The sequence below is a fragment of the Macaca nemestrina genome, chromosome 15, assembly GCF_043159975.1.
Source record: "Macaca nemestrina isolate mMacNem1 chromosome 15, mMacNem.hap1, whole genome shotgun sequence".
Lineage (NCBI taxonomy): Eukaryota > Metazoa > Chordata > Mammalia > Primates > Cercopithecidae > Macaca > Macaca nemestrina.
Genome location: NC_092139.1, coordinates 53,842,608 through 53,869,957, shown reverse-complemented (window position 1 = coordinate 53,869,957; position 27,350 = coordinate 53,842,608). Strand labels below are relative to the sequence as shown.

The 27,350-nt window shown below is 42.3% G+C and overlaps 1 protein-coding gene across 8 annotated transcripts in view; it reads right to left on the bottom strand.

The window, feature by feature from the left end:
- LOC105486805 (cilia and flagella associated protein 61) overlaps positions 1-27,350 on the bottom strand; it is a 290,537-nt gene that overhangs the window by 136,225 nt on the left and 126,962 nt on the right. For 6 of the 8 annotated variants that reach the window (XM_011749862.2, XM_011749865.2, XM_011749868.2 and 3 more), the window contains 3 exons: positions 25,722-25,799; positions 20,386-20,592; positions 17,245-17,394 (listed from right to left, as the gene is read on the bottom strand). In XM_011749862.2, the coding sequence (XP_011748164.2) occupies positions 17,245-17,394; positions 20,386-20,592; positions 25,722-25,799 (435 nt within the window). The remainder of the gene's footprint in view (positions 1-17,244; positions 17,395-20,385; positions 20,593-25,721; positions 25,800-27,350) is intronic. The other 2 variants (XM_011749866.2, XM_011749864.2) reach the window with 1 other exon arrangement.

The following is a 27,350-nucleotide window of genomic DNA, read 5'->3' as shown; positions in this document are numbered from 1 at the left end:
ACGTTAATTCCATGCTCTCAATGGAAACTTTTCCAAAACAGTATTCAAAATATCTGAAGTAGTTATGAAAATAAAAATAAAACCCCCAACCAAGCAAACACCAATAACAATACTGCTGTCATTAATCAGCACAAAAGGCTTCCCCATGCCCAGAAGTCCTGGCAGGGACGCAGGTTGCTGCTCACAAGGGTGACACCTATGTGATGACAGCTGTGACTTTCAGGGTGTCTGAGACTCCAAATACAAAACCAAACAGGAGTCCTCGGGAAATTTTCCCTTTTGCTCACTCTGTGTATATTCAAACACAAACTATTTTCAAAAAATTCCCTAAAACCCCTCTGAGTGGGATGGAAGGGACTAGGCAAGCATATTGCACTGTAATTAACACCCGTTCACCACTGACATCACACGTCAGTGTAAAGATAGGTCACGTACTTTTAATTTCTCACACGCACGTCAGTGGTAAACAGTCCCAGTGTTCGTGTTAATGACACCATCTGGCGCCTCCCATAACTGTGTAGCATTCAGCTTCCAAACAAGATGTAATGGCAGCAACACATGAAACCCACTGACATTTACAGTAAGGAAATTTATTATCAGTCATCGGTTTGGTATAAATGTGTTTGCATGACTGCTGGGGCTATAAAATCGTCACCTTTGCCAGGCAAGCAAAGGTGCAATAAATAATGGATTTTAAGCCATGCATGTACTACCAAATCATTAAACATTTATCACACAGGCACAATAGCATCTTAAGCAACAATTACCACTTGAAAAATTAATGCCACTTTTGAGGGTTAAATGAAAACCATATAGTCTAAGCTTTAACGATTTTTAATGTGGCTCAGTATAGAATATGAAGTTTTTTAATTTTTATTTTAGTTGAATATGATATATATATAAAAAGAGGTCTTCTATAATAATTTTCTCTTGAGGAAGAATCACTCTATATTCTTTTGTTAAATACTAAAAAATACAATTGAAATGTTTCTTGAAAAAGAAATCATGGTTGAAACCTTTCAAAACTAGAAATGGAAAACAAAAGGTTCTTTAGGAGTACATGGTATTATTTTCTTTAAAATCCTTAATGGATTAATCAGTGATGATTGAAATTAAACTATTTTAACTTTGGATTTAAGGAAACATAAAGTCAAAACCATGAAAATCCCCTGAGTAACCCAGCCGCATTTGTCCCTACTACTTATTCCTTCCAAATACTCTCCCCATGGCGTGCCAGTAATTTCTCCGATATGCTTGTTCTATGGGTATCCATTGTTTTAAGAACAAAATCCTTAGCAATAACAATTCAAAATACAGATAGATTAGAGGAAGGTTTTATGGAGGATTAGAGGAAGGCTTTATGGAGGATTTATCAAAGAATAATTTTTGACTCAAAGAAACAAAGAGAAACCTGAGTGGGAACTAGTTATTTATTTGCTTGCTGGACGTGGAACAATGCAGGCAGAGAAGCCAGTGACTGCCTTGACATGAGGCTCCCCGTGTGGGAGGTGAACCAGAAGCCAAGCCTGGAGGGAGACTGTGCCATCAAGAGGCTCTGTCACGAGATGCCAAGATGAGCACGCGTCTCCAAAACAACACAATCTCAACATGCAAAATGATCACCGAGCAAAAGGAAACAGAGTGAGCCCTAGAGTAAGTGAGTGGCACTGTTTGAAGAAAAAAAGAAAGTTAAGAAGTGACTGAATAAGAGATTTCTCTGTCAGTGTGTGAGTGGGGTTTAATTCCGTGGTGAGAGCTATTGCTTAGAAAGCCTCTGCAGTTTTATGGGTCTGCTCCCTGTGGAGGCTTCTCTGTCCACTCTCCTTTTGCCTGCCCATGCCCTAAACAGGAAGCAGGTGCAGCGCTCTGCAGGCAGGATCCCTGCTGGGACGGAGGGCAGGATGGTCTGCAGAATACTGAGGAGGCCAGGAGGGGAGCCCTGCTCCCGAATTTTCAATCAGTGGAAAGAAGTGTTGAGATTTTAGGCCTTCATCTCTAATAGTGACTGCTGTTTACAGGGGTCCAGGGGACTGTGAGTCTTCTTTGTGTGTCTTGGAGTTGAAATTCAAGGTTTTGTCAAGACCATGCATCTTCCGGGATGGCTTCCTCCATTATTGGGGAGAATCCCTGTGGACAGTGTTCATCTTTGGAGAACTGAATTTAGGACTCAACAGAAGGGCTTGGGGTGGGGTGGGGGGGGTGGTGTCACAGGAACTAAGAGATCATAGGGACGCCCCTCCTTGAATACATACGTATTGCTGGTTCCAAGTCACAGAGGGAGAACTTTGGAGCCTGGCCTGGTCAGACAGAGGAGGGGGTGACCACTCCCCCACCATTGCTGTCTGCAGGGTGACAAAGTTGCCTGAATTCCGTCTGTGTGCCCACATACACAAAGCTCTGTTACACAAAGGAGCTACTCCAGGGACTAACTTACGTGGGATTACGCAGAAACGAACACAATCCACTGGGATGGTGGTACTGTTATGAAACAACACAGACTGCCTGAGCCCCGGACATCACAACAAAAACACCGAGTATGGGAATTTTTCTCAAGCAGCTTCTCTATCCAATATCTGAGAGGGCCCCACACTGCCCTGTCCTTCCATCTGTCACTAAGTAATTCAAATATTTCCTAGAGTTCTTGCTGCTACCTTACGTCTTCTGGAAGTGACTATGAGGGCCCTCAAAGAGGTAGAGAATCAATGAATAATTCCAAGAAGGCTTTGCTCATTTCTTTCAAAGTTGTGTCACTTCCATAATACCTGATGAAACACTCTGCCTTCATATGAGAGAGACAGGGAGGGAGGGAGGGAGGGAGGGAGGGAGGGAAGGAGGGAGGGAGGGAGGAGAGAGAGAGAGAGAGAGAGAGAGAGAGAGAGAGAGAGAGAGAGAGATTACACACCATGGCGAAAACAGCTCTCCTGAAGGGTGTGAATAAAACAGTTAACAATGAAGGGAGAGAAACAAAAAGCTATTCAACAGATGCATGTCATTTTTACTCTTCAGTGTGGATCAGTTTTTCTTGTTAATTATATCACCTATTCTTTCCTTATATTGATAATTACATAATTACATGAAACAGATGGGTGACAGAATGCACCCAGATGGTGAGAACGTAAACAGGCTTACAAATTGCTTATTCTTGAGCATATTAAAAAGAATTATTTAATAATACATAGATTTCTATACTCTACACATCTGTTGAGTAGAGCCTCAAAATGGGTTACTTTGTCATTTTTTTTTTTTTTTTTCTTAAACAGATACAATGTCCTCCCTGGGAATTCCTGGGAGGCCAACTGCCATGGAGGTAAAATATTTCACCTTTTCCATAATTTGGATTCCTGAAATTCTAAAATCATGTTCTGAGTCCACTGGCTTGCTGTTTTGAAAAATAGAAATGTTGGTTTCAAGGGGAGTTATAATCACATGTAGCACTGATTATACTTTCACAAGCTGGACAAGGTTAAAAATGGGAGGGCTTGCCTTGAGAACATATTTGACATGTTTTAATTGCATCCAGTGGACTTCTTGCATGAAATTCTTTCAAAATAATTACGAAACTAAGTCAGAAGCACCAAAGCTGCATGGGCTGAGTGTGTGTGGAGGTGTGTCTGTCGGAGGAGGGGGCTCACAGACCCCAGAGGCTTCTGGAGGGTCTGAGGGAAGAAGTGGCATTAGCTGCTTCCTCGTGGCCCACATGCCACCTCTGTGTTCTATGGAGTAAGGGCTCTGCTTAAATGATCCTTCTCAGAGGAGTTGTACCTGCCCTGTTCCCACCCTCCCCTCCCAGGCTCTCCTCCTGATGGCACTTGCTGCCACCTGGCACAGTGCCTCCTGGTCTGGGTACTGCCTGCTGCCCCAACTAGAACACAAGTGCTATGTGGCAGGGATGTGCCTATTTATAGCTGTCCCCACAGAGGACAGAGTTGGGCCCACCACATGATCAGCATGCAACAATACTGACTGAATGAATGACATCAATTAATTCTCCACCTCCAAGCCCCCTAACCAGCGATGCACAACAGGCCCTGTGCTTGCAGTTTCAACAGAAAAGCCCGTCTAGGCAGGAGCAGGGAGTGACCAACAAGGGGACTTCTCAATGGCAGGTGGGGGTGGAGGATAGCAGGGGTTCCTCTCTCAGTTGAAAAGCAAGTACAGAAGCCATGGTGTTTATCGGGGTCATGGACAAAAAGCAGGATACCTAGAAACATGGTTTGGTGGGGGTAGAGAAACAGGCTCAGGGAGAGACAAACTCACCTGGCTTCTGGTGGAGCGACCTAGCTCTTGGTGAGGCAGGGGTGGGTCACAGAACTCCAGAATCAGGCTGTTGTCTCCCACTGCACCAGGAAGTGAGGACATGTAGACATGCTTGGAACTGGAAGTGTGAACACTTCCCCAGGGCCAAACTTGGATGGGGATTGTGTGTACTCTGTGTGTATGTATTTATGTATGCCTGCTGCGTGTGTGAGAGAGAGATGGCTGGAGGGAGAGACGGACAGAGAGAGAGAGTCATGAGAAGCATCTGAGTCCTCAGGGGCCTGGAGATCCTTTTGGAATTTGGGCTCTGTGAGCTGTGGCCACCTTCTGCTCTTGAATGGGATGGGGGAATTGCTGAGCTGTTAGAAGTCACATGGTCTGAAAGGTGCCTGCCAGCCTTGGTCCTACCAATACACGGTGACCAAAGACCCAGTGTGTGGGGATCGATGTTGTCTGTAAACAAATCAAAATACTTGTGGTATGTAATTCTGTGGGACATTGTCAGCCCATCTTTGGGAGTTGCTCAACTGTGATTTGTGACGGATAATACTCAATTCCATTTTTAAATCAACCATCAACTCCAGTTTCATGAAAAGCACTGTCCCCACAGATCCATGAATGGCGGTGGGAGGGGGTGGTTTGCATGAGAGAGGAGCTCTGCTAAGGTGACTGGAAAGTGCTGCCTAAGACCTGTTCCCCGGAAGCACAGCTCTTTTTGGTTAAATGCATAGACTACCATAAAAACCACAATTACAGTGACTACCATGGTAATAATTTCAATGCACTGAATTACATGAAAAAACAAAATAAAACAAACAAAACCTGGGACACAATTGAACAGCACAAGAAGTAGGAATGTGGCATAGTCTGTAGTTTATGTTTATTGCCATGGGTTTCGACTGACCAAATGGCTCATGCCTGCCTGCACTGTAGCTAAGTCATGTTTGATATCTCAAACAAGTGGCAATAAAAAAAATCTTTATGGCTCCCATGCTATTTTCATACCTTATTCATTCTGTTTTTTCCCTGTTTTTAAGTCATCTTTTGTATTTTCTTCTTGCTTATTAAGTTGATTACTATGGAGTTCATGACATCAGTAATCTTGACTAAGTTTAATGGTCTCAAGGCAACATTCAGACTAAAAGTTTTGATACTTAAAGTGGTTCAACCCTGGAGAATGGGAGCAGATTGAGAGCTGAGGACTGCGGGCTTCAAGCTGCTTCTCTAATGGAACACAGAGGTGGAAGGTGGTCCGTGCCCACTCAGCCGAGTCCGCGTGGGGCAGCCCTTGGGGAGGACTGCGCCCCTGGCGAACCAGGTACTGCACTTTCCAAGGCCCATTTAATCCTCTGCCTCTGATGAACTCAAATGCCATTTTCCCTCTGGATTTGGTGAGTGCAAATAATGATAACCAAACTCAAATTGCTTTAGGAAAATTACTAAACTGTGGAAGGCTTTTAATCTATCTCGGTTTAATTTGAATGTAAAACCTTTCTAGGTTCTCGGTTATTTTTCCTGATCTTTCACATCTTCCAGAAAGGCAAAACCCATTGTTTTAATTGTTTATTTTTTGTAGAAATGGGGGTCTCACTGTGTTATCCAGACTGGTCTCAAACTCCTGGCTTCAAGTGATCCTCCTATTTCAGCCTCCCAAAGTGTTGGGATGACAGGTATGAGCCACTGTGCCTAGCCCATATCCCATCTGTAAAACTAGAATTTATTAACGGGATATAACAAGTGAAAGTTTTAACAAAAAGACCTCAAAGTTAGGCTTATGACACTGTACTTTATTCTATACACATCTACTGACCTCCAATCACTTCATAATGAATGGAATCACGTTTCTATAATTCTTCCACGAGCCAGAGGGAGTAGGCCAGCCCCAGAGGGGCATTCGTGGTCTGTGTTTCATATGTCTGTCACTGCTGTCATCCTAGTGGGGTGCTGTTTTTGTACTAGCAGATGTGTTTCATTTCTGCCAATCCATGCTGACTCATGACCCCTCCTGATGCTGCAGGCAACAGCCAGGGGACACCAGGCCTTTGGGCAGACCCAGCCCCAGAGAACAAATGCGTCAATTCTGTGCTGTTTTGTTTCCAGGCAGATAACTGGTTGCAAGAAGGTTTTCTGAGTCTCAAAAGCCTGACTGTTATGCATCAAAAGTCAAAGTTGATGCTTCCAATGACAGATACAGAAGAACACATGGGGACAGCAAGCCCACTGTCTGAGGACCAGGAGGAGGAAAGCCAGAGGGGAAGAAGGAGAAATTAGTGCAGTGCAGCCCTCTCCTTCCCCTGGCTAAGGCCAGGAAAGTGGAAGGAAGCGGGCAGGATGCCCACAAAGATTTTGGAGAATACAAGAAGGAGACTGCTTTACGAGGGGGACTCTACTGCCACCTTGTCCTGGGAAGAGTCCAGCGGAGACGGCTGAGGGAGCTTCCCGGACAAGGAGGGAAATGAGGCAGCAATGAGCTTCTGAAAGCCCAAAACGAAGAAAGCAGGAAAGGAAGAGAGCACCTGGCTCCAGGGAACACAAGGTCACACTCAGACTGGCCTCAAGGCTGTGAGGATGGGATGCTTCTGCAGAAAGCAGTGAGGGCTGCGGGGGCTTGGATGCCAGGACAAGGGGTGACTTTGCCTGAGGACAAAAGCTGATGTTCTGAACTCAGGATTCCTGTGAGGACAGGCACTACCCAAGTAGCAGATATCTCCCCTCCCAGCCTCCTCCCCGCCCGCCACAGTGCCATGACATTCCGTGTCCATGAGCTCCTGAGAACTTGGATGTTTTTCCTACCCCGCTAAAAACATGAAAGAAGAAAAGCTCCTACATGGACTCAGTGTAAATATTAAATGATTAAATTTACCCAGAATTGATGGAGGTTACTTTTACTCCCATCAGGTGGAATAAAGGCCCAAAGCAGAGACTCAGTTCAATTAGACAAAAATAGGAAAATAAAAGATGTATCCTTTTGCACACCTAGTCTTAAAAATCTATATCTGACATAAAAAAGAGGGTTTGCTGTATGTCTCTATACTCTTTATGTTGCTTAGATACAGCGACATATTGCCAAGAGAAATCATCTTTTTCAATTCAGGAATCACAAGTTTTCATTTTCAAATTCTAAAACTTTATGCTTTTTGATTAAAGAGATAGTAACGTTACCTTTGACTGAGCAATACCATTTCTAGGAATTTATTCAAAAGAAATCAAAGCAAATGTGCTGAAAAATAATAAGGGCAGACATGGTAGCAGTGTTCATCATGATAAAAATTGGGTTAAAAACTTAACCAACATGAGGGAATTGGCCTGCACACAGCAATGGTGAATCGTGGGCTCTGACATCACACTGTTTAGTCCCCAAACCGCAACTTAGCAGCTGTGTAGCCCCGGCATGAAGACAATAGATGCTACATTCCAAAGGAGCCCCCTTATAAAAATGCCAAAGTCAGTGACAAGTGCCGGTTAAATGCCTTTTAACTCCTAACTCAAAATGAAGACATGAAAGGGTTAGATGAGTACATGCAAAAGGGGCTTTTTTGAAGATTTCTTCCAGGAGAACTGTTGATGTGCTGTGAGTCCCATGCCCCCCATCCCCAAAGAGGACAGATGGAAGGGGTGCCTTGTCTTTTGCTTCAAGTCACAGAAAGGGTTTGGGAGCCCTCCAAGAGCTTCATGTGAGGCCTCTAGACAAAGTGGATGGATGTGCTGGGTGAGCTGCATGGGCAGGTGGCCTGCATGGGCAGAGCCTGCTGACCCACAGAGGCAAGAGCTCTTCTCTCAGGTCCTTCCTATACGGCACCTCCAGATGCAAATGAGACTCGGTATCAAAGCTAGAGGATGGCATCTCCTACATCATGGGAATGCTGGTGAGAGCTCCCTAGAAACAGGAATCCCCTAGGAAACTGTGAACACACACTAAGAGAAGAGGAGTCCAGCCCACAGAGTAGGGGCCATCTTACGACAGCAGTGGCCAAGTTCAGACTTACCTCCTCCTCCAACTGTTCCTCCCTGCCCTGACCCCAATTTCAGAAGGATTAGAAACACAGCTCAATAATAAGAAGACACTAAGAGGCTAAAGAAAGAGAAAGCACTAAATACTGAAGAGCTATATAAATGCTAAGTTAGTGGAAGGGGCATGAGAGTTCGGAAGAGACAAGAGGCCCTCCCCATCCTGCCTTCTCCAACCACAGGCTTCCCACGTGCTTGCAGGCTTCAGCAGTGGGTCAGGGGAGCCTCACCCTTGGAGGAAAATTGAATTTTGATTATTACATAAAATGAAATTGAACATTTTATGGAATTAAGATCAAGTATTGTGATTGGAAGTGACCCATACAGCTTTAATGACCTAGAACTGACCAGAAGGTCCTAGAACTTGCTCACTTTCCATCCGGGTGCAGGAGAAAACTCAGCCACATAGAACATATTTACAGGGCGATGAGATACAGAACTCAAGTGGCTTCGTGACTATTCACACAAGTCCTGCTGGCTTAACGCTCACTTGCATTACCAACCCTTTACTAACCTCAGTTTTCCCCACTGCAAAATGGAGATGATGATGCTGAAACATCTGTGAGAATGAAAGATCAGCTGGGACAGGATGTAATGCAGGGCCTGGCAGGAGGAAAGTACTCACTGAGCGGCAGGGCTTGCTGCTTCGCAGAACTGTGTGGCCACGAAAATCACACTTTACAATACTTAGTAACAAGTAAATATAGTCAAAACATATTAAGTGAAGGAGCATGTTTCAAACACTATAACCCCATATCTAATAGCATATATATAGTCTTTTTCACAGAAAATAATCCAGAAGTTGAAACCCCAAAATATTAACAAAGGTAATCAAAAGATAGGAGGAAAGAAGGTTTTACTGATTTTCTCTATTATTTTTTCCTAAAATGTCTACCAAAAACATGTATTGCTTTTCTAATAACATACTTATTTTTAATCAAGGGGAAAAGATATCACTTCTCTAGTCAGTATCCACAGCTCTAATTGTCCCCTTTGTCATTTTATATCCCCAGCTACTTTAAAATACACAAAGCAAAGCCTCACGTTGGAGCTGCCATTCCTCTCTTCCCTGAAGGCAGATTCTGAAGAAGCCACTTAGCTGCGAAGGCCAGTTTCTGCCCGGGAGCTCAGCTCCACCCGGGAGCCTTGCTAGGATGCAGGCTTTCAGAGCTCTGCGGCAGGCAGCTGATGCGTCCGGAGGCACTTCTGGACCTCTGTGGCATTCATTACCCTGGCTCTGCAGGGAACAGAATGCATTTTTTTTTCCTCCTACTGGGTTGTGGCAAGAACCCGATCAGCATCCAGGAAATCCTTAGAATTTTTTTCTTTTCTATTGGAAGCATTGGCAGCTCTTTTTAAGAGCAATAATATTACTAAAGGTGGATCAAACAAAGAACATGCTGGTGTCTTTTAAAAAACAGAAAGTCCCCCATTTTCCTCCTACATTTGGATAGGCATCTTGTTTGTTGCCTGAGCTCTCTTAGATGTCCACACAGGACCACAAGAGGCTGCTGAGTCAGAGAGGGTGAAGCAGGAAAGCTAACAGAGATTTTATTTTAGAAAAATCTCCGCTTTCAAAAGAATTGAAGCAGCATTAGCAGTGTAGTCTCAAATGTGTGTATGAAGCTCTCTTGGAGTGGTGGAAACTCTACTTCTGAAACTGAAAGAACAGTTGAGACGTTGCCCTTCAATGGACTTGATTTGACCAGCACTTCATCAATTACTCACCAGAATGCTGAATCTGATCTAAGAATGAAAGAGTGCAAAATAATGCAGTCACTTTGGAAAATAGTTTGGCAGTTCCTCAAAATATTAAACATAGAGTTACCATGTGACCCAGCAGCCCCACTTGTAGGTATAGACACCGTCCCCCAAATGAAAAGACATACACCCAAAAACCTGTGTGCACATTTTCATAGCAACATTTCCATCATAGCCAAATAATGGAAAAAACTCAAATGTCATCGACTCATGCATGAAAAAATAAAATATAGTATTATCCACACAATAGGATATTCAACAATAAAAAAGAAAGAAAGTACAGACACACACGCTACAACGTGGATGAAACATGCTAAGAAGCCAGTCACAAAATACCGCATAGTATATGTTGCGACTTGTATGAAATGTCCAGAATAGGTAAGTTCATAGAGAGAGTAAGTAGATTACTGGTTGTCTAGGGTTGAGAGGAGAGGGCTGGGAAAGAGAGGAAGTGACTGCCAGTGGGCACAGGTTCCTTTTGGGGGTGACGAAAATGTTCTAAAATTAGATAGTGGTAATGATTGTTCAACTCTGTGAATATACTAAAAACCTTTGAATTGTATAGTTGAAGTGGGTTAATTGTATGGTGTATATATATGATTTATATCACAATGTGAAGCTGTTAAAGACATGGTTGGGGGAAGACAGAGACTGTCCTATAAATATCTGTCCTAGAAAATGAGGATAAGATGTAGCATTGATTCCTGACAACACTAAGATGTTAAGAAGTTACTTTTCCCAATTTCTTCTCTATCATACCCTCAGAGCCTCATCTTGCCCCCTGACCACTGCCCAGTTACTCAACAATTTCCACAGCTTGTTGATCATGCCACTAATTCACATCTTATCTCTTCCCTCCACCCACCTCCCACCCCCAAAAATAAACCTTTAGTCACTCATCTGATGGGCACTTACTTGGGTTCTGAAACCACATCCAACATGGAGCTGAATTTTGGGAAATGTATAATGTAGCCTCCATATGGGATCACAATTTTTTTCTTCCTTTCCCAGCAGCTGCCACCATAATTTTGCAACAACAAAGGTTTTTTGTAACAACAAAAATTACAAAGGTTTGTAACAACAAACCCATACAACAGCGAGCTAACTGCAGACAGCCTGATCAGCAGGTGTCCAAAACCTGCCAGCACACCAACCTGGACCCATGTCTGCTCCTTCCTAGCCCAGGTCAGACAGGGTCAGGCTGGTACCAGATCAAACCCAAGAGTGGATCATTCAGCCAAGAGGAAAATTCAAACTGCACTGGGAGAAATCCAATCGTCTGTGGGTCACCTTTTGGTTAAGTACCTGGTGCCAAGGATTTGTGAGGTTCAACAAGATCTATATTGAACCATACTCCTTTTCTGTAGTTTGGTTTTCCTATAATGAGTCATACTAGTACTTTAGCCTTTTAGGTAGGAAAGTATGTCTGTGGAAGTTAAAGATAGGAGTTTTGGCAACCAACTGCCTGGGTTTGAAATTCTGTCAATTAAATTGCCTCTGGACAAGTTATTTACTCGCCCTCCTGGCAAGCCTGTTTGCTTTAGGTACACTGAGGATGGTAATCGCAGTAACTATTTACATGCGCTGATGAGAGGACGAGATGAGAAACTCCATGGGAAGCCTTTAAGCAACAGCTCAAGAAGTAACAGTAATGCAATAGTAGTTGTTTTTAGTACCTTGTAACTTTTCTAAGAGGGAAAAATTAGGACAGTAAGGAGAATAAACACTGGTTTATAAGTCCTTCTGGTGTGTATTTATATACTATTTATATAATATATGCTTATATAATATATAACATATTATATTAAACTAGATAATGTTCAGAGAATTGGAAAGAAATGACCATAGAACTTGTATTGTAGAAAGAAAAAAGCCCACAAAGGAACTTACGTAAATGATTCTAAGAATCTCAGAGAAAAGAGTTCACTATACATAGAAGAAAGTACACTTCCCATAGATATTGTAAACACATAGGAACTGGCTGGTAAGTGGCTTGAAGAAGCAAACTGGACTCATGGCGATGATTTAAAGTGGGTTAATTTCATTTCAAGAAAATATTTCTCCCATGGTCACATTAATAATAATTAGAGCATATATGATGCTGAAAAAATACGGGTCTGCATTTTTAGAAACCTCTACCAAAGTGATGGCCCAAGAGCTAAAAATACACCGACCACAAATATAACCAAGGGAAGTCTAACCACTGGCGGTGAAAGTTACCACGTTTAAGGAAGGGGCTGGGAAACAATAAAGCTGGGGAAAATCTAGCAGGTGCTGGGAGAATAATGCAATTTCCTAGGGCAGCAGATGCACAAGTGAAACAGTATCCAGTAACAGTCCATCAGATGGTAATTATAGCTGGACTGGGAAGAACAGCCAGATGAAAAGGGGCAATTCAAAGGGTAACTGAATGCCAGTGAGTGACATCTTCCTGAGAGATCACATACCAGGAAAAAGCAGGGCCATCACTTAGCTCTGAGGGGGAGGGCTTCCATAAACCGTCATTTTTTCTTTGTAGAAGGACAAAGGGAAAATGTGGAGAAATGAATGCACAGAATCCAAATGGAGGCCTCCAAAGAATTCATTAGTCGAGATTTAATCAGACCATCGTTAATAAGCAACCAGAAAAAAAAAAAAAAAAAGAAAACCAAGATCACTCTGAAAGTATGATTCCTCAGGAAGGATGAAGGGTTTAGTTCTGAAAATATATGAGAGAGAGGTGAGTTCACGCTATAATTCTATGAACACTATAAACCAAGATGAAGAGCTGAAGTGACTGAAGTGGATGATGGGGAGCATCTACTGATATTGAGGCAATGGCAGGGGCTATTTAAGTTCAAAGCAGGTTTTCTGGAGTGTAATATGACAAATAACACTTATTTAAACTCCCACTCCTGGAAAGGAAGAGGTGCCTTTTTTTCAAACACATTCCCTCTCCAGGAATTCTGCAGAAACAGGTCTGAGCCCAGTGTGGCTATTTCTCCTGAGTTTGGGCTCTTGTCACCTGGAAGGCCAGTACAAGCCCTCTTCCACCCCCAGTTAATACCGAAACTAGACTGGAAGCTCCTTGCAGGTATGCATGGTGACACAGTCATATCTGAATCCCTGTAAAAGGCAGAAAGGAAAGAAAACAGGCTTGTATGTAGACCCACTCTGAAAATAAGTGTAGGGCAGCTTGTTCGGCCGTCTTTAATCAATATAACTGCTAAATTAATTCAGCCCAATTTTGAGTGTTTTCCTGATCGTAATACTCATTCAGGATAAATACTTGAGGGAATGGATGGATACCCCATTTTATATGATGTGATTATTACTCATTGCATGCCTGTATCAAAATCTCGTGTATGCTATAAACATCGATACCTACTGTGTACCAACAAAAATTAAAATTAAAGAAATAAAATAATTTTGTAAAAAATAATAATACTTACGCAGGTAGGCCCTAATGAGTCATCTAATAAAAAACTTTCATGAGAATAACTCTCATAACGTAAAAGCACGGGCCAAGATGGCTCATTCAAGCTAAGAAAAGAATCTTCCAGGTCTATGATGTCAGTTATGGTCTTGGTCAGGAGAAAGCCCTCTCTCTTACCCATGCATTCACACTGGTTGACTGTGGAGATATTATTACGAATCTTTGAGACCTTGTTCTGAAATGTGTGATGAAAATCATTTATGTTTTCTAGGCTCTTTTTTATTACCTGCTGTGGAGTGGGCTGTCAATTAATAGAAACGACGGGGAAGGTGTTGTGGCAGGGACACTGATCGTCCAAACCAGGCAGGAATTAGGAGGGCCATGAGGTGGGAGCGAGGGCATATTTCCCTGCCATGCAGTGATGAATTTCAATCACTGCTGCCTTGTGCCAGATTCAAATTGACAACCTACCGAGATGAAATGCTTTCTATCCCATTACTCATGCCTGGAGTGATCTGTTCCCTTGAAGATTGGCTTCCTAGGTGAAAACTAGGGACTGGATGGTCACTCTAAGATGCTTAAAATAGGATAAAAGGTATGAAAGACGAGTGGCCGGCAAGAGAAGTGATATGGACATGGTGAGGGAGCTGAGGGTCTCATATAAAGCTCGACGCACTGGGAGGGGAAGGGAGGGTAGGAGATGTCAAACCTAAAGGGAAAATTCATTCATTTGGTAATGAGAGTTGCTCAACCTTGCACAGTTTGCTACTGCAATGCTATCACTCTACTAAGAAAACAATGTCTTGAGGGATATACAGAGATTCTTCCTAAAAATACTCTACTTGGCTCAACTTGTCTCAGATAATCACTCTAAAACATTAAAACTGTCTAAAATGTTAAAAAGAGAAAAATTAATAATATAATTTAGCATTTTAACTTTTTTTTTTTTTTTTGAGATGGAGTATCGCTCTGCCGCCCAGGCTGGAGTGCAGTGGCCGGATCTCAGCTCACTGCAAGCTCCGCCTCCCAGGTTCACGCCATTCTCCTGCCTCAGCTTCCCAAGTAGCTGGGACTACAGATGCCCGCCACCTCGCCCGGCTAGTTTTTTTTGTATTTTTTAGTAGAGACGGGGTTTCACCGTGTTAGCCAGGATGGTCTCGATCTCCTGACCTCGTGATTCACCCGTCTCGGCCTCCCAAAGTGCTGGGATTACAGGCTTGAGCCACCGCGCCCGGCCGCATTTTAACTTTTTAATACCGAGGCCCATTCCATGTGGATTATGGTCTCGATAATCCTGTGATTAAACTTTTAATATGTCTAAAATTTTTTACTGAATCTTGTTTACTAAATCTAAATCTCCATTACAATTTTCTGAAGCTTGAATACAACGAGTAGCAACAAAAGTGCTTCTTAAACAGTCAGAATTCACCTGAGAAATAAGCACAATAGCACGAGCAGCAGGTAACAGGCATCTGTGTTAGAATTCTCCCACCCGTCTGCTAAGTGGCTGCCTTCCTGGACCCTGGGTTTGAACAATCCATCTCTGCTTTGTGCTGAAATACACCAGGGCTCAGGGGTGAGGGGCACAGCTTACTGAGATGACCATGGAAAAGGTTACTCAATGTAAGCAATGGTTTCGGATCATACCAACCTGGGAAGTAGTAATGAGATAATTTTAAATGAAACAAAATGTTATCTCTGACTTTCTCCCCACCTAGAGCTCCAGCTCACCTCAAAATCACTTAACTGAAAATTCTCACAATAGGGTGGGAGGGAGGGGGCAGGTGTGGAACTGCACATCATATTCATAAAAACGATGCTTCCTGATATCCATGCAGCAACTCTGGACTCCTCCCTCCAGCTCCAGCCAGGCCACCCATGCTGCCAGAGGACTGGCTGAAGGCACAGGAGCTGTGGGCTGCCACTGAAGTATAAGTCTCAGCAATGACTGCAGAAGGTCAGCATCTCTCATCCTGACCCTGATCTGATGCGGAAGCTGCAAAGTTGTACGCCGAGCACATCCATGTACTTCTATGCCCAGCGCTTTCTCCAGAGATCAGTTTGCCTCTGTGGAAACTGTATTTCAGTGCTGGAGACAGCATGTAGCCACTGTCTCTGACCCCAAGTCACTGTCTTTGCACCAAACTTCTGGGTGTTGGCTCTCTTTCCAAAGCAGTCTGTTCCCAGGATCTTCACATGCAGACAGACCACATGGTGGCCCATCCTAAAGGTCTTCCAGGTGGGCTAGGCACATCTCATCTCCAGTGCTGTGAACCCTGCTACTTAAGAATATGCCTGTGACCTTCAGATAAAATGATATGAATCTGGAGTTTGCTTCAAAATGATATAGGAGAAAGGGGAAGTGGTGGGGGCACAGATGATCCAAAATTAGCAAAGAGTTGCAAATCATTGCAGCTGGGTGCTGAGTGCATGGGAGTTCCAGTGCCACTCAATCTGTGGTCTGGAACAGGTGCCCATGTGCAAACTATTATTTGTCTATGAAGATATGAGTAAGAGACACCGAGAGAAGCATTCAGAAACTTTTATAGCAAACCAACAGAGTAATGCTATGTCTGTTAAATCTAACAATAAAAGAATTTTGTCTGTCTTTGCTTTTTTAATCTTGTTTTCCCAGGAATTCACTTTTTACAAAACTATCAGTCTATGACTAATTGCACATTAATTAAAAAAAAAAACGACATGTAGATTGAGAAGTCCTGCTTTATATGATCAGTCTGTACTCACATATAAATTTACAATGATATAAATTTTTGTTATTTTACAAATACAAAGATGAATGTAAGACACAAAGCTGCCTCTGAGTTGGTCTGATGGAGGTGCCCTCCCCATCCCTCAGTGCACCCGCCAGTAAGACAGGTGCCGGGCGGGGCGATGTCCTTCCCGCAGTGCCGAGCCTGTTGCAAGGTGTTTATTTCAGCATCATCTCCAGCTCTGAGGGGCAGCGCCTTGGGTAAGTGTTTGCAGAGTTTAAACTCACACTTTCCCTTTTTCTCTCTCACAAAGGACAAATGTTAGCCCACTGAGGGATTTTTTTTTTTTTTTTTTTTTTTTTTTTACTTAAGTAGAAGAGTATACAAACACTACAAGTCCATATCAGTCAACATGAGAAAATTATATTTTCCAATTAGGTTATTGAAAAAAACTGTGTGTATGTATACAGGTACATTTGCATTTAAAAGAATATCTAGGCTTGATTTCAATCCTTTTTCCTGTTCTCACAATAAAAGTGGCCCCTGGCCATTCATTTTAAGGTCAAAAACTCCTGCTGCCCCAGGGCAGCTAATATGCTTCTGTTAATCATCTTGATGCCCCTAGGGGAGGGAGTTAAAGAAACCAGCTTAGACCCGGGGCCCAAACATCTCAAATGCAGCCAGCTCTGTTTTCTCTGTCAGCTTCGTCCTAACAGCGAATGACCACTTAATGCCTTGAAAGCAAAACATCACTGAAAGGGGGAATCTGCTTTTGAGGACAGGGAAAGAAAATGAAAATATGCCGGAGGATGACTCTAGGTCTTTTGTCCTGGGACACAGCAGCCTGAGAGGCATCCCCATGGGATGACCCTGCAGGGTCCTGTGGCTACTGCTTTAGGCTTGCCAGGAAATAACGACTTGAGGGAAAGGCCTGCAGGGGAGCCTTCGCAGGGCTCCGCCTGTAAGGGTATGAGCACCAGGTTCTCTGTAATTAAGAAGCAGCCTGCTCCTGTGAAGACAGCACTGCCACCCCATCTGCCAGGCCCACGGGAGCTGGCACCGCGCCGCCCTGCCTGCCGCCCTGCTACCCACCGGATCCTTGGAGACCGCCTTTGATGGAGCGTTTATGCCAAGCTTTTCCAGAGGATAGACAATCTGTCGTCGTGGTCGCACGGGAACCAAGTAATGAAGGGCAGATGTCAGGGAGTGGGCGTAGGGGTTCTGGAACTGAAAGACAGCAATCTATATTTTAGGGGAGAGAATGTCAGAGAGGCTCAGCACAGATGTCTGCGTACAGCTTTACAAATACAAAACTCTTAACTCGGCCAAGTCAGAGAAGAAAAAAAAAATCAGCAAATAAACAAACATACTCTTCGAGCAATGGAATGAATTGTAGATAATGCCTGACACTAATGAAGATAATTACGAGAGTAATTACATTACTATCTCTGTGGGAATGACAGATAAACAAGTGGTTTGGTTTATGGGATTTTTCAGTACAAGTATTTTCCCCGGGAGGATATTCTTCTCCATAGTGATCATGCATCAGCTTGATCTGACCCCATTAAGCTGTGTTATCTGCATCCTGTTAACCTTTGTATGTTTGGCACAAGCTGCTTTAAGAAGACACATAGATAAAAATGTCATCCAAGGGGTAACTTAGCAGGGATGTGAAAATTCTCCTGTTTGTAAAAGTCACTCACAGTGACTTCAACTGGACCTCTGTTAAACAATAACAACAACAAAAACTGTTTTGGCACAAAAAGATAAAACTGAGAAGTGAGGGTGGGTGTGGGAGAAGTAGATCATATTATTTACATCTAGACTAATACTAAATTATGAGTTGGATTTATACTTACTGAGATGAACTATGATAAACCATGTCTTAGGGGAATGCTTTATGTATTGATTTTATCCAGTTTTAAAAACTTAGCAGAGAAAACCAAACACGGTGATCTTTATTTCTGTCACATTTATAAAATCTTAGGGTTTTGGTGAAATGAACTAAGGACATTGTAACCATTTAAATCTGAAGAGTCAGACTGTAAAATCAAAACTTTTAATGATACATTTATTGAATTTAAGCTGGAAAGCAAAGAAAGAAAAACAACTGTAGATGCATTTTAATAAATAGGTGGTTTACATATGACTTTTTGCAGTTCTAAAAATAACCCCTGGCATTTCTAAGAGCTTCTAAAATGGTTTTCTAATATCCTTCACCACTGAACTTCACACCCTGACTTCGCAAACTGAAAAACAGAACCCTAGCCAGCACCCTGTTTTTATGCCTGAAAGAGCTCTTAATACATGCCTTGACCAGAGAGACAGAGAGAAAACCATCCCCATAATGTGAGCCAAAAAGCTCAACTTTACTGTAGTCAACTGGGGATTTATAGCAGAATTTGGGAATTCTTACTCAAATTATTTGGAACTGCTTCATACACTTGTTTTAAATGAATATGTGAAATCAACTGGAAGTGCAGACTGAGAAGAAATCTGTTTCCAAGCATGTTTTTAGAGGCTATATACAACAGTGTGGAACATATTCCTAATTTCATACTATTGAGGTAAATGTATAAACATTTAGTGAAACGTCCAAGGTATTATTTTTATTATGGATGCAAATGGACTTTCTCTAACCCAGCACATCCAGGCAACTTCATGAATAAAAACAAGAAAGTAATATCATATCCTGAAGGTCACAAAATTGGCATTTGGCCAAGTGCAAAGTAAAAGAAAACTGTGCAGGACCAGGATTTTCCAGCAGAACTGTTACCTTCCCATCTCAGTGAGCTCAAAGCTGGGCCATTTCATTGCCAAGGTGCTGCATTTTGATAGCAAAAAAAAAAAAAAAAAAAAAAAAAAAAAAAAAAAAAAAAAGAAGCTAGGGCAGAGTCTACATCTCACTCAAAACCTTTTCTGTTTTTCTTCTTTCTTCCCCATTCCCTCTGGACTTCTCCAAAAGGTTTTCCGAACTTCTCCAAAAGGTTTTTGTTAAATAAAATACACTGGCGAGATTATTGTTATGTGTATGTACTAACACACTTTAGATTGTTTAATAAATAGACATGTTAATAATAAGGCATTTTAAGATCTCTTAGCTCCCTTTTGCTGATAAGAAGAAATGAGACAATGTCAAAGACTCTAGGCAGAACATGGGAAAGTTTGAGTTCATGAGTGGAATCTTATGGGGCAACTTCTACCTGCTGTAGTGGTTGAATCCCTTCACCCCAAGTCTACGTCAAGTTGAGGACCAATGTTGTCAGTGACTGAGAGACCAATTTGCAGGAAAAAACCCTTGGGAATCTAGCTTGAAAACGCCCTTGCCTATGGAACAACCAGACACCTTATATGAGTGTGTGAGTGTGTGTGTGTGGGGGGGGGTGAGTATATGTGTGAATGCATGAGTGTGTGAGAGTGTGGTATATGTGCATGAATGCATGAGAGTGTGTGGGGTGTCTCTGTGTGTGTGTTTGTGTTTGTGACTCTTCCAGGCAATGGGGATATAGCTTTGAACAAGACAGATAAAAGCATGGCTGTGTTCATGGTAAAATAGATAACTTCAGTTGGTGGTGAGTGCTGTGAGGAACACTAAAGTGGGATGGGACGTATGCAAGTAAGATGGAGGGTGTGTGATCTGTGCATGCACACACACACCATGTATACATATCAGATTCGTGTCTATTACCACAGTATTACTCCATGCAAAAGTATGGCAAGTGTTACACGGGGTTACATCGGCATCAGGTATCTCCACACTTTCTCTCCATCACCTACTGGGGGTGTGTACAGTGCTTGTTTGGAATGCTGGGATAGTACGCCAGTCTTCTAAAATAGAATTAATTTATTCTATGGAATCATCACTGAAATGTTCTTTGCTTGAAGGAATGAATAGGATCATGTTGGTGCTGCACTCGTGCATCATAAAAAATTATTAGATTTTCACGTCTCTTAGAGCATTTTTGCATGGTTTTCAGTCTCTGTTTTGTCAATATAGAAAAGCCAACATATTTTACTACCAATGATATTAGTTGTGATTGTGTCAGAAATTCGAAGCCTACAGAATGTCACTGTAGTCTATGAAAAAGGCAAAACTAAATATGGCCATTGGAAATTCAGACCCATGTTATCATCAAAACCCATCATGAGAGGAATGAATAAAATGTGGCACACAACACCAACAACACTGTGAACACTGACCTGCTGGGAAAGGGAATCGCACCATTCTCTCACCTTGCCTTCTCTGGATTTTGGGTAAACAGGGTAGTAGAGACAGGATTTAAAGCCTAAACGCAGGATCTCCTTCAGAAAGAACTTGGTGTAGTGCCGGAAAATGGGGTTGAGGGCAAAGTGATGCATGTGCCCGTGTTCTTCGCGCTGGTGGTGACTGAAGTAGATGAAATCTTCAATGTTGTAATGTGACCGGATGTACTCAATGTCCTACAGAAGAGACAGAAGGGATGGTTTCTACAAGCATTTTAAACAAATGGCATGCATTTTGTGATAAATATCTTTTAAAAATTACTTTAGGTATGACAGTAAGAAATGTGTTTTTCTCTTCCATATTTGCCACCTCATCTTCACGGTAAATTTTTTAAATTAGAAATTACATTTCCTGAGAGCTAGTTGTTCTGATGGATTGTCTTTGGGGGATGGCAGCAGAGCTTGTAATGTGCTCCTTCCACACCCATGGCTGCTATCAACTCAGAGAGCCCCGAGTCTCTGCCGTTGGCCAAGCGGTAGGACGGCAGCTCCATACCACTCAGGCAAAGTGAGCACAAGCCAGTCAGCGCAAGAGACCGAGCCCATGGGAAATTAGGGAGTCAGGCAGACAGAGCCACTAGTGTTCTCTGATGTGTTAGTGTGGAAATGTGTCACCCCCAAGTCACACACTTTGTTTTGTTTTGCTTTTCTTCATTTGAGACAGAGTCTCACTCTGTCACCCACGCTGGAATGCCCCGGCGTGATCTTCGCTCACTGCAACCTTTGCCTCCTGGGTTCAAGAGATCCTCCCATCTCAGCCTCCCAACCAGCTGGGATTTCAGGCGCCCACCATCATGCCTGGCTAATTTTTTTTTTAGTTTTAGTAGAGATGGAGTTTCACCATGTTTGGCCAGGCAGGTCTTAAACTCCGGACCTCAAGTGATCTGCCCGCCTTGGCCTCCCAAAGTGCTAAAATTACAGGTGCGAGTCACCATGCCTGGCCCCAAGTCATACACTTTGATTACATGTATGGCTGGCTGGCCTACAATAAAACTGCATAATTGGGCCTTATCCCTGTGCACTTCTTAAACCTTCTATCCCCCTTGATGTGTAATATTTTTACAGTGGAAGGTAATTTAAAGAATTGATGAGTGTCTTCCCATGTAAAGGAAATATCAGGCACACTGCTCTTGTTTCCATACGTCTGGTTCTGGTTCCCCCACTGTGCCCACATTGCACTGGGATCCCAGGTCTCCTTCATGCTAACTGTGCCCTGGGCCAGCCTGTCCTGTGTCACCTCCCAGCAGTGCACACTGTCAGGAGCATGGCGGGAGGGGAACACTCCAAGGTGGGTGTGACTCTCTGATGACAGCAGCAGTAAATGCACCCAAAATGCAGGAAAAATCAAATCATATGCAGGTTGCAAAACACCAACTTATATTTCTCCTTGTTTTCCACAGTAAAATTATTTTAAAAGCCTACTTTCAAGAACAGAAATTGGAGAATGCAAGGCCCCTGATGTGTTCTGTGATCAGCAAGGCTGGCACCAGCAAATCCATGAAAACTGTGGCATCTGTGGCCAAGCTTCTCGAGGTCCCCTGCCTTTCCAGCTTTTGTCACAAAGCACAGAGGAAACAGAGCTCAGGGTAACCGGGCCAGTGGCGGTACCCTAGGGCAGTTCTGGCAACCTTTCAATCTGCATTGACCCTGTAATGGCCTTTATACTATAAGACCTTTCTTTAATTACCAAGGAGGCATCCCTCATTATAAAATAAAATGAGTGATAAGTATAGGACTGAGAAATCATTGAAAAACAAAAAGCCAACAGAGGTTATTAGCCCAAAACAGCAGATGGGCCATGTGCATCTAATTTTCTTCCCATCCCAAATCCCTTAAAATAACAACAAAAATTATTTTTGGTGTAATGAGAGCATAATGGAGGACAAAAACGTTAGGCAGTTTTACATTGGAAGGAAACCCTACCACTAGGTGAAACCTTCTTACCTTGGGTCACCTGGAGTCCCTGCCTGTCGGCTGGTACTCCATTCAAGCACACAAGGGGAAGCCAGACACTGCCACACCCTCCCAATCAGACAGAGGGATGGTGGCACTACCAGTGACAGGGGAGACGCCATGGAGAAACATACAAGCACAACTGTCAAGGATACCCATGCCAGCCACTCAAACTGATCATTTATTCTTTCACTCATGACAAGGACAGACTTTTGAGGAAAACTGACAAATAAAAAAAGACCAGCATAGAGAAACATACAACTTACTACAGAGAAGACAAATTATTCAGGAAATAGCAGAGAATTTAAAAAAGTTCTACAGAGTGTACTCAGAGAGATCAAAAAGGATCTTGCATGTAATAAACAAGCTGGTACCAAAAAGGAACAATGAGAGAACAAGAGACTTGGAAGTTAAATAGATGAACTCTGAAATAAAGATTCCAATAGAGTACTTGGGTAATAGAATAAACACAGCTGAAGAATTAGAGATTTGGAAGACAAAATTGAGGAAATCTAAAATGATGAGTAAAATGTAACATATATATGTTTAGAGACATTGAAGAATCAATTCAAAAGATCTAATATCCATCTAAAAAAGAATTTAAGAAAAGGAGAATGGAGAAAATGGAGGAGAAGAAATAATTAATGAAATCATAGAAGAAAGATTGCCAACAGAGACATAAGATACTTCTTGGCAAAATTTCAGAATTCCAGAGACAAAAAGAAAATTTAATTCTCGAGAAAGAAAGCAAACAAACACACATTTATTCATAAAAGATCAAGAATCAGGTTGGTATCAGATTATATTTTATCAATGACATTAGATACTGGAAGACAACAATCTGATGAGAAATAATTAGAATGAGGCTGGCGCAGATGGCTGATGCCTGTAATCCCAGCATTTTGGGAGCTTGAGCGGGGGCAGATCACCTGAGGTCAAGAGTTCAAGACCAGACTGGCCAACATGGTGAAACCCCATCTCTACAAAAAATACAAAAAATTAGCCGTGTGTGGTGGTGCACACCTGTAATTCCAGCTACTCAGGAGGCTGAGGCAAGAGAATTGCTTGAACCCGGGAGGCAGAGGCTGCAGTGAGCCGAGATCACATCACTGCACTCCAGCCTGAGGGACAGAGCAAGACTCTATTTCCATAATAATAATAATAATAATTTGAATGAGAATTCTACACACAGCCAAATGAGTATACAAGTAGGAGGACCAATGAAAATTTCTCATATTTGTGTGGATGCAGGGACCTTACTACCCAACACCGTCTCTAAAAGAATAACTAACTCCAAGAAATATGGGATCAAAAAGAGGAATAAATCTAAGAAAGAGAAAAGTGTGCAATATATTAAAGAAATAAAGCCATGTGAACATCTCGATGTCAAAAACACATTTGATAAAATTCAACACTCATCCATAATAAAAACTTTTAATAAGATAGAGAAGAAAATTTCCCTTACTTGTTAAGGGATATGTATCAGAAACCTACAGCCGCGATTATGCTAACTGGAGGAAAGTACAGAATCATTCCATTAAAATCAAAAACACCAGAGAGGCAGCTGTTACTAACACTATTACTCAATGTTGTTCTATCCATACACTAAAACTGGAAAAAGACTAAAGGTATAAATATTGAAAAGGAAGGTGTAGCAGGTTCTCTTATCCAAAGAATCCTAAGATGACCTCCAGGACAGTACCTGTCATCCCACATCCCTCATGCTCTTCTGCAAAGTGACTCTGCCACACCCCCATTGAGAGAAGTCCGCCTCCACCCCTTGTGTCTGAGCGTGCCCTCTAACTGCTCTGACCAGTAGAATAGGGTAGAGGTGATGCTGTGGCAGAAAAGAGAATCAGCTGAAAAACTTTCCAAGCTCAAAGATATTTCATAAAGGTGACTGAATACAAGATAAAAATACAAACACTAGTAGTTTTCCCATACACAAGACAAACATTTAGAAAATATGAGAAAAAGTGTATACTCAGAATACCAAGAGAAATCATAAAACACGTAGAAATAAATGATCAATGTCGAGAACTGTGTCAGGTCAGGGTCTCAGCAGGAAACAGTATGATCAGATAAGGATAATTGGAGGCGGGTTTAACAAAGGAAATATTTACAAGGATGGGGCAGGTGTAAGAAGATAAGTAGGGACTGTGCCACAGCAACTGCAAGCTATTCCCACCCTAAGAGGGTGGCACAGGAGGAGGGCTGGTTATAGGAATCCAAAAGGAGAGCATCATGAAGAGGCTGCCTTGAAATGTCAGGGAACTCAGTGGAGATCAGCCTGCTGAGGCATCAGACATCACTGTCCCCTCCTCCTTCTGTCAGGGCTTTCCATCCACCAAACCCAACGGGCAGCCAAAAGGCAAAGGCACCCATAATGCTGTGCCCATCGGTCAGGCTCCCTGGGACAGAACAGGGTGGAGAAAGGTGGAGAGTGGACTCACAGGACAAACAAAAACCCGTATGGCACAAAACATGATGCAAAGAAAACCACATGAAAGAAGCCACAAAACGTTTCTGAAGAACCCAAAAAGTTAAACAACAACAACAACAACAACAACATAGAAATCCATGATCCATGATCCTAGTAGGGAAGTCTTTATATTTTAATGTCAATTCCGCCTAAATTGTTCTATAGAATTCACACAGGTACAACTATATTAATAATAAGCATTAAAAGGTTTGGGAGAGGAAATAGCCAAGAAAAAAAAATAAGAAAATTTAGAAGACACCAAATGAGAGAACACTCCTCCACTAGATATAAAAGCACATGATAATGCAATAGGTATCAACAGATAAATCCATGGAAAAGGAGAGTTTACAAATCGACATAGGCACATAGAAATTTAATAAACGTAAAAGCAGCATTTTAAAATCAAAAGGGAAAGAATGGACTATTCAGTAATAAATGCTTTGAAATAGCTGGCTGTGCACTGGGAAAATATAAAATGACATTTCCATTTGACATACACACACATATATGATATATGTAACAAGTGCAAAGAAGAATGCTGGAAAGGATAAATGCATCACTACAGTAGTAATACTTCGGGGAGAGTAATGGAATATATCAATATGTGTATAGGTGGTGGAAAGTTATCTGAGTTTTTAGGGTGAGAATGTTTTCATGTAGTCTTTGTAATATATTAAATATTGTGAACTGCAAAAAAATGGAGAATTGCAAGTTCTCCAAGTGGGACAGAGGCAGATGATGATGGTATCCATCAGAAAAAGGAGGCATTCACATTAAATAAGTAAAAGTACAACTCCAAAAGGGGCATTTGGGCTAATTCATGATATAGCAAGGCACAATCAAAGAAATTAATATCCACTTCACAATTTACCATTTCATTTCTGATCACTGCAATACCAACTATTTGTTCCGCAACTTCAGCTACAAATGCCTGCAGCAGTGTTCCATCCTGAAAAGATAAGCATATATTTTAAGACCCTTAAAAGTATGGCTATGAATATTTCTGTAAGCAGGCAACAGTGGGTCTTAACCACGTTCACATAACAACAACAACAACAACAACAGAACAAGCATCTATCAACACCTACTTTGGGTCAGGTAGTAAGTTAAACGCCCTCCCTATGTCCACTGGATCCTCACACCAACCCCATGAGATATTATTATTATTATTGTTATTATTATTATCAGTTTTGAGATGGAGTTTTGCTCTTGTTGCCCAGGCTCGAGTGCAATGGCATGATCTTGGCTCACTGCAGACTCCGCCTCCGGGGTTCAAGCAATTCTTGTGCCTCAGCCTCCCAAGCAACTGGGACTACAGTCGCTCAGTTAACTTTTGTATTTTCAGTAGAGACGAGGTTACACCACGTTGCCCAGGGTGGTCTTGAACTCCTGGCCTCAAAGAATCCACACACCTCGGGCTCCCAAAGTGCTAGGATTGCAGGCGTGAGTCACCACACCCGGCCTCAGGGTTGAGACTTAATAAAGTTAATAATTTTACTGCTTCATCAAGGATATTCCATAGTGAAACCAGCTTTTCCTTTCCTTTTTCTTTAATTGACATACTTGTAGATTTACATGCAGTGTAAGAAATAAAACAGAAATTTCTTATACACGTTGTTCAGTATCCCCTAATGATAACATTTTGCATAACCATAGTATAATACTACAAGCAGGAAACCAACACTGTTACAATTGTGCATGTGTGTGTGTGTGTGTGTGTGTGTGTGTGTGTGTGTGGTGTATGAAGTTTCACATGATTTCATCACTTCTATAGGTTTATGTATCCACCACTGTAGTCAGAATATTGAAGAATTCTAATACCACAAAATCCCTTGAGTTGTCCCCTCTGTCCCCATCCTCCCCACATCCTTAACCTCTGGCATCAAATAACCTGTTCTCCATTTCTAAAATATTATCACTTCAAAGTGTCATATAAATGGAACTCTAGAGGATATAACCTGTAGGGGTTAGCTTTTTCCTCACTCAGTATAATTCTCTGGAGATTTATCCAAGCCGATACATGTATCAAGAGTTCATTTCTTTCATTGCTTAGTAGTATTCCATGGCATGATGTTCCACAGTGTGTTTAACCATTCATCTGTTGAAGGATATCTGGGCTGACAATAGCTGCTATGAACATTAGTGTAAAGTCTTCGTTTCTCTGGATCAAATGCCCACAAGTGCAATTGTTACACCATAAGATAGTTGGAGTTTTAGTTTTTAAATAAACAGCCAAGGTTGGGCACGGTGGCTCACACCTGTAATCCCAGCACTTTGGGAGGCTGAGGCAGGCAGATCACTTGACACCAGGAGTTCGAGACCAACCTGGCCAATGTGGTGAAACCCCGTCTCTACTAAAAATACAAAAACTACAGGCGGGCACCTGTAATCCCAGCTACTCATGAGGCTGAGGCAGGAGAATCACTTGAACCCGGGAAGCAGAGGTTGCAGTGAGCCAAGATCGCGCCATTGCACTCCAGCCTGGGTGACGAGAGCGAGA